Below are 8,377 nucleotides of genomic sequence, written 5' to 3' on the forward strand. Positions count from 1 at the left end.
CTCGACATACCCAACTCCCAACTCCTCCTCCTCGCTTCCTTTCAAAACCACAAGGTGGCACTCTAACTCTTTCTGGGAGTCACAACCTCTCTCTCTCCCACCCCCCTCCCCCTCTATTTCCCTCTCTCTCTCTCTCTCTCTCTCTCTCTCCCTCTCTCCTTCTCTCTTCCATGTCAGGTCAGATCTGGACACTGAAGTAAAACAGATGTCTTGAAACTCTTCCCTCTTGCCCTCAGCAACATGGTCACACACACACACACACACACACACACACACACACGCTAGAGCGAGAGAGAGAGTTATTTCATTAAACATTGGCTAAAATATATAAACAAAAGAAGGACAGTAGCGTTTGCCATCTGTTTTTCATAGTGTACTTAGACTGAATGTGTGATATTGATATAACATGATTGCACTGTGTAGACCTATGTTACACCAGGTGTAACGTATTTACTAGGAAATAAATTACATTATTTACTAGGAAGGCTGTCAAAACAAAACTGCAATCAAGCACAAGTTGATTTTCCCTCTTCCAGATGTTTGCCATAAGGTCCCTTAGACACTGGGAGAGGCTGACTGAATCACCACTAAAACGAAATAAAGACGTCACAACATCAAGCTACAGATGTCGGTCTATACGAATAGTGTGTTTCTTATGTAGATATGCATGGGCGTTGGACCCTGCAATCTGGATCATAGCATAGTTACTGCGTGAAATGTACTTTCTTCTGAAGAGGAAGGCGCGTAAACTCCTCTTCTTCCTCCCTCCTCTTTGCGAGGCGTTCCATGTGCTGGTGCTCTGCTGCGCGCTCCCGTGTTGGCTCGGGGTTTTAACTGACTAACGGAATTAGAACATTGACTGAGCTCCGGTTTCATCCATCTTCTGAAGTTCAGTTCGGAGGTTCGGGTTGGAGACGGTTGGGAGTGTTTTGGGTTTGAAAGTATAGTTTTAACCGAATAAAGGCATGGAGGCTCATGGAGTTCTCTCTCTGCTGTGCGTTGCGCTGTGCGCTGGGGCGCTCGCACAGCAGACCGACAGACCCAAGTTCTGGGGTGAGTTTATAAAGTTTGTTTCTAGATAAGAAACGGATTTATTGTTCCTGGTTGTCCAAGTATTGTATGTCTATGTATGCTATGTAATTAATAAGGAACTAACAAGCTCTGTGGGATGAGAAACAAGTTAGAAACCACGGAGAACGAACGAGAGAGCGAAAATCGGGATGGTTTCTGGCGTGTCTCTGCGTCTTGGCCAGATGTTGCGTTGGAAGTTTAACAAACAGCCTGTAGGAGCTACAGAGAGCTTAGTAAAATAGACTATGCTTAAATCATATATTAGGCCGTGCCTAAACTAGCAGAAATGCTGAGCTGGTTTGGTCGTTGGTCCTACTGTATGTAGTTAGGCTACAGTCTATCTAGCTCTCACAGCTGCATATTATGCTTAGAGTGGGATAATTAAAATGTTACCCACAGCCTAACTTACCACTTAGGGGAGTGAAACTGACCTTAGGGGTAATCAATCACTCAATCAATCTGTGTAAATTGCTGGGATTTGAATTTAAATCCTATGCAGGATGCAGAATCATAATATTTCTGAGGTTGTTGATTGAATTGAGGCCTTAGTCTAAACATATTGTAGTTGAAATATTACTTTTATTTTGTTATTCGAAGTTGTACAATTTAGTACAAATTGCTACAACAGTTTTGTGCTTTACATTTTTCTTTTACCCTTTTAGTGTGACTTTATGACCAGCTTCATTACATTGGTGGCAGCAGTGGGATATAGGCTTAACGCAATAAACTATAGTATATGTTATAGCATCTCTCTCTCTCATATATATATATATATATATATATATATAGCAGTGGGATATAGGCCTGCTTAACTCAATAGTTGGCAACCAGCTAGTTGCCAGTGTAACGGATGTGAAACGGCTAGCTAGTAAGCGTTTCAATCGGTGACGTCACTTGCTCTGAGACCTTGAAGTAGTGGTTCCCTTTGCTCTGCAAGGGCCGCGGCTTTTGTGGAGCGATGGGTGACGATGCTTCGAAGGTGACTGTTGGCGAGTGCAGAGCGTCCCTGGTTCGAGCCCAGGGCGGGGCGAGGGGACGGACGTAAAATCTATACTGTTACACCAGCTGAGCTGGATCACTCTCATTTTCCCAACCAGTCCTGAGATTCGAACCGGCAACCCAGGGTTGTGATGGAGCTCATATAATTAAAGATGGACTTTATGATAACTCTGACTTGTGTGTGGTTTCTTATTTTCATTGACGGACTAGGAACAGTGGGTTAACTGCCTGTTCAGGGGCAGAACGACAGATTTGTACCTTGTCAGCTCAGGGATTTGAACTAGCTCTAACCACTAGGCTACCCTGCCGCCCCATATACAGGTGTCAGGTGTTTGTTTCTGTTGAAGATATTTCCTATGTTCATGTTTACTTCGGTGTGTGTTCAGAGTGTCCGGTGGACCTGTTCTTTGTGCTGGACACGTCTGAGAGTGTTGCTCTGAGGGCCAAACCTCCCAACTTCTACATCGACCAGATCAAGAGCTTTACTGAACGCTTCATCATGGAGCTCAAGGATATGTAAGATACACACACACACACACACACACACACACACACACACACACACACACACACACACACACACACACACACACACACACACACACACACATACACACACACACACACACACACACACACACACACACACACACACACACACACACACACACACACACACACACACACACACATACACACACACACACACACACACACACACACACTATGACTGTCGATTACGGAACACTGATACTACTTGATGAGTACAATGTGTCCATTTGCAAAAATGGTGCCTTGTTTGGATGACCCAACTGCTGGGTTGAAGGCTTTGGGTAACTTAATTGGGTTGTTTCTTTAAAAGGAGCAAGTGTGGGTTGTTGACGCTGGGTTATTAAGATATGACCCAGTGGGTCAGATCAGAAGACTGGAGGTGTATCATGGTAGGGGCGTGGCTTTCAGATAGTTATTTTTGGTCTCCTGTGAGAGTAAATGTAATTCTGTTTATCCCTGTTGTATTGTTAAGGTTCAACACTGACACTTTTGTAGCTTTAATTAAGCTTAAACAAATGTATGAGTTCCTCAAAAGCTTATGACTATACCAATGTTGGGATAGTTACGACTTTGTTACAAAATGTTGTGAGCAATGTCAAATTATTCATATTGTATTAGAATATGTAATATGCACAAATATTCAGGGTTTTTTAAATTTTAAATGTTAAAATTAACATGATGGAACGGGAATGACATTTACTCTCACAAGTGGCCAAAAACAACTATCTGAAAGCCACGCCCCTAATATGCTGGCTTCCTGAAAATAACCTATGGATTAGATTAAAAAAGACCCAGCTGCTGGGTCAACCCAGCATGAAAATGAATGTAAACCCAAATGTTGGATAAATTAATCCATGTTTGTGTAATCCAAACCAATATGTTGGATTATTCACAAAACCCAACCCTTGAAGGGTTCTTTGGCTGTCCCCATAAGGGAACCTTTTGAAGAACAATTTTTTGGTTGCAACTATAACGATTCTGGTTCCAAGTAGGACCCTTTAGGGTTCCATGTAGCTCCATTTCTACAGAGGGTTCTACATGGAACCCAATATAGTTTTACCTGGAACCCAAAATAGCATTTACTATGGGGACAGCATTTACTATGGGGACAGCATTTACTATGGGGACAGCATTTACTATGGGGACAGCATTTACTATGGGGACAGCATTTACTATGGGGACAGCATTTACTATGGGGACAGCATTTATTATGGGGACAGCATTTATTATGGGGACAGCATTTACTATGGGGACAGCATTTACTATGGGGACAGCATTTACTATGGGGACAGCATTTACTATGGGGACAGCATTTACTATGGGGACAGCATTTACTATGGGGACAGCATTTTGGAACCATTTTTTCTAAAATTGTAAGTCCTGTTATAGGTAGATCCTGTTATAGGTAGGTCCTGTAGGTCCTGTAGGTTCTGTTATAGGTAGATCCTGTTATAGGTAGGTCCTGTAGGTCCTGTAGGTTCTGTTATAGGTAGATCCTGTTATAGGTAGGTCCTGTAGGTCCTGTAGGTCCTGTTATAGGTAGATCCTGTTATAGGTAGGTCCTGTAGGTCCTGTTATAGGTAGATCCTGTTATAGGTAGGTCCTGTTATAGGTAGGTTCTGTTATAGGTAGGTCCTGTAGGTCCTGTTATAGGTAGGTCCTGTAGGTCCTGTTATAGGTAGATATTGTTATAGGTAGGTCCTGTTATAGGTAGGTTCTGTTATAGGTAGGTCCTGTAGGTCCTGTTATAGGTAGGTCCTGTAGGTCCTGTTATAGGTAGATATTGTTATAGGTAGGTCCTGTTATAGGTAGGTTCTGTTATAGGTAGGTTCTGTTATAGGTAGGTTCTGTAGGTCCTGTTATAGGTAGGTTCTGTTATAGGTAGGTTCTGTAGGTCCTGTTATAGGTAGGTCCTGTTATAGGTAGGTTCTGTTATAGGTAGGTCCTGTAGGTCCTGTTATAGGTAGGTCCTGTAGGTCCTGTTATAGGTAGATATTGTTATAGGTAGGTCCTGTTATAGGTAGGTCTTGTTATAGGTAGGTCCTGTTATAGGTAGATATTGTTATAGGTAGGTCTTGTTATAGGTAGGTCCTGTTATAGTTAGGTCCTGTAGGTCCTGTTATAGGTAGGTCCTGTAGGTCCTGTTTGAGACTTACTGTAATGGTAAAAGTAATTTACCTGTAGTTACATTGTTTTGTGTGATTTGACATATCTATTTCTCTCTCTGTCTAATATCCTTGTTGCTAGGCGCCAGCCATGTGACCGCTCCCTGACTTGGAACTCCGGAGCGCTGCACTACTCTGATGAGATCATCTTAGTGCGCCAGCTGAGTGATATCGCCACCGAGCGACAGGCGCTCATCAGTGACATCAAAGGCATCAGCTACATCGGCAAGGGAACACACACTGACTGTGCCATCAAGAGAGGCATCGCTGAGCTGCTCATAGGGTAACACACACACACACACACTCTTATATTGTTAGAAATGCTCATGTCCTCCTCCCGGGTGGCGTAGTGGTCTAAGGCACTGCGTCGCAGTGCTGGCTGTTTCCACCAGGGATTCTGGGTGGAGACCAGGCTCTGTCGCAGCCGGCCGCGACCGGGAGGCCCATGTGGCGGCACACAATTGGCCCAGCATCGTCTGGGTTAGTGAGGGTTTGGCCAGCAGGGATATCCTTGTCTCATCGCGCAGTAGCGACTCCTGTGGCAGGCTGGGCGTAGTGCACGCTAACCAGGTCGCCAGGTGTACGGGGTTTCCTCCGACACATTGGTGCGTCTGGCTTCCGGGTTGGATGGGCCTTGTGTCAAGAAGCAGTGCGGCTTGGTTGGGGTTGTGCTTCGAAAGACGCATGGCTCATGACCTTCGCCTCTCCCGAGTCCGTGTGGGAGTTGCAGCGATGAGATAACTACCAACTAACTAAGTAACGCTCCCTAATTGCCCTCTGACCACACTGTTTTTCATTCTCCTTCCTTCACTGTGTGTGTGTTCAGGGGCTCCCACTACCAGGAGAATAAGTACATCGTCGTGGTGACGGACGGTCATCCTCTAACAGGTTACAAGGAGCCCTGTGGGGGGATACAGGAAGCTGCCAATGAGGCCAGGCAACACGGGGTTAAAGTCTTCTCTGTCGCCATATCACCTGACCAGGAGGTACGACACACACACACACACACACACACACACACACACACACACACATAGACCTAACCCTTTTAACCTGACCATGAGGTATGATATCATTGTAGCAGAGGTAGGTAACGTCGTCTGACTCCTAAGGACTTGCATTGGCTCTCTGAGCTGTAAGGCAGAGGCTTTAGCTAGGTGGACTAACACGGAACCCAAACCGGCTGCTCTCGTGCGTCATCATGCATACATTTATTTTGCACCCCCCCCACACCAAACGCAATCACGACACGCAGGTTAAAATATCAAAACAAACTCTGAACCAATTACATTAATTTGGGGACACGTTGAAAAGCATTTGACATTATGGCAATTTAGCTAGCTAGCTTGCGGTTCTATTTTAGCCCTTGGCAACGCAGACGCTCGTTGGCGCTTGCGAGCAATGTGGATGCAATAATTGAATAACATAGATTTCAACATTTATTTTGCAACGCTCGCGCACCTGTATAACAGGTGTCTTGTGGCACGCAGGATACCTACGTTTCTAAATCTGCCCTCTGCTGGGCGGCAAGTTCATCTATTTACAGAGGATCCATAGCCAGAAGGTTGTTTGTACAATTACCAGGTCTGGTGATAGATAGAAGGAAATTAAGTGTCTGGCAACCGTCCAGAGGCCTGCTGGTTTAACATCTCTGCTGGTTTAACATCTCTGCTGGTTCAACATCTCTGCTGGTTTAACATCTCTGCTGGTTTAACATCTCTGCTGGTTTAACATCTCTGCTGGTTTAACATCTCTGCTGGTTTAACATCTCTGCTGGTTTAACATCTCTGCTGGTTTAACATCTCTGCTGGTTTAACATCTCTGCTGGTTTAACATCTCTGCTGGTTTAACATCTCTGCTGGTTTAACATCTCTGCTGGTTTAACATCTCTGCTGGTTCAACATCTCTGCTGGTTTAACATCTCTGCTGGTTTAACATCTCTGCTTGTTTAAAATCTCTGCTGGTTCAACATCTCTGCTGGTTTAACATCTCTGCTGGTTTAACATCTCTACTGGTTTAACATCTCTGCTGGTTTAACATCTCTACTGGTTTAACATCTCTACTGGTTTAACATCTCTGCTGGTTCAACATCTCTGCTGATTTAACATCTCTGCTGGTTCAACATCTCTGCTGATTTAACATCTCTGCTGGTTTAACATCTCTGCTGATTTAACATCTCTGCTGGTTTAACATCTCTACTGGTTTAACATCTCTGCTGGTTTAACATCTCTACTGGTTTAACATCTCTACTGGTTTAACATCTATGCTGGTTTAACATCTCTACTGGTTTAACATCTCTGCTGGTTTAACATCTCTGCTGGTTTAACATCTCTACTGGTTTAACATCTCTGCTGGTTCAACATCTCTGCTGATTTAACATCTCTGCTGGTTTAACATCTCTGCTGGTTTAACATCTCTGCTGGTTTAACATCTCTGCTGCTTTAACATCTCTGCTGGTTTAACATCTCTGCTGGTTTAACATCTCTGCTGGTTTAACATCTCTGCTGGTTTAACATCCCTGCTGGTTTAACATCTCTGCTTGTTTAACATCTCTGCTGGTTCAACATCTCTGCTGGTTCAACATCTCTGCTGATTTAACATCTCTGCTGGTTTAACATCTCTGCTGGTTTAACATCTCTGCTGGTTTAACATCCCTGCTGGTTTAACATCTCTGCTTGTTTAACATCTCTGCTGGTTCAACATCTCTGCTGGTTCAACATCTCTGCTGGTTCAACATCTCTGCTGGTTTAACATCTCTGCTGGTTTAACATCTCTGCTGGTTTAACATCTCTGCTGGTTTAACATCTCTGCTGGTTTAACATCTCTGCTGGTTCAACATCTCTGCTGGTTTAACATCTCTGCTGGTTTAACATCTCTGCTGGTTTAACATCTCTGCTGATTTAACATCTCTGCTGGTTCAACATCTCTGCCGATTTAACATATTTGCTGCTTTAACATCTCTGCTGGTTTAAAATCTCTGCTGATTTAACATCTCTGCTGGTTTAACATCTCTGCCGATTTAACATATTTGCTGCTTTAACATCTCTGCTGGTTTAAAATCTCTGCTGATTTAACATCTCTGCTGGTTTAAAATCTCTGCTGATTTAACATCTCTGCTGGTTTAACATCTCTGCTGGCTTAAAATCTCTGCTGATTTAACATCTCTGCTGGTTTAAAATCTCTGCTGGTTTAACATCTCTGCTGGTTTAACATCTCTGCTGGTACTGTGACTGACCCTGCTCCAGGGGTCCTGTACTGTGACTGACCCTGCTCCAGGGGTCCTGTACTGTGACAGACCCTGTGACTGACCCTGTGACTGACCCTGTGACTGACCCTGCTCCAGGGGTCCTGTACTGTGACTGACCCTGCTCCAGGGGTCCTGTACTGTGACTGACCCTGTGACTGACCCTGCACCAGGGGTCCTGTACTGTGACTGACCCTGCTCCAGGGGTCCTGTACTGTAACTGACCCTGTGACAGGGGTCCTGTACTGTGACTGACCCTGCTCCAGGGGTCCTGTACTGTGACTGACCCTGTGACAGGGGTCCTGTACTGTGACTGACACTGTGACAGGGGTCCTGTACTGTGACT

The 8,377-nt window shown here is 44.5% G+C and overlaps 1 protein-coding gene across 1 annotated transcript in view; it reads left to right on the forward strand.

Moving 5' to 3' along the window:
* Nucleotides 1-248: 248 nt before the first annotated feature.
* col6a1 (collagen, type VI, alpha 1) overlaps nt 249-8,377 on the forward strand; it is a 65,753-nt gene continuing 57,624 nt past the window's right edge. Inside the window, exons 1-4 of the mRNA XM_090226049.1 lie at nt 249-1,053; nt 2,457-2,586; nt 4,870-5,070; nt 5,614-5,773. Of these exons, the coding sequence (XP_090082175.1) occupies nt 966-1,053; nt 2,457-2,586; nt 4,870-5,070; nt 5,614-5,773 (579 nt within the window). The 5' untranslated portion in view covers nt 249-965. The remainder of the gene's footprint in view (nt 1,054-2,456; nt 2,587-4,869; nt 5,071-5,613; nt 5,774-8,377) is intronic.

This window comes from Oncorhynchus mykiss, chromosome 28 (genome assembly GCF_057628025.1).
Source record: "Oncorhynchus mykiss isolate SJ-2025 chromosome 28, ASM5762802v1, whole genome shotgun sequence".
NCBI lineage: Eukaryota > Metazoa > Chordata > Actinopteri > Salmoniformes > Salmonidae > Oncorhynchus > Oncorhynchus mykiss.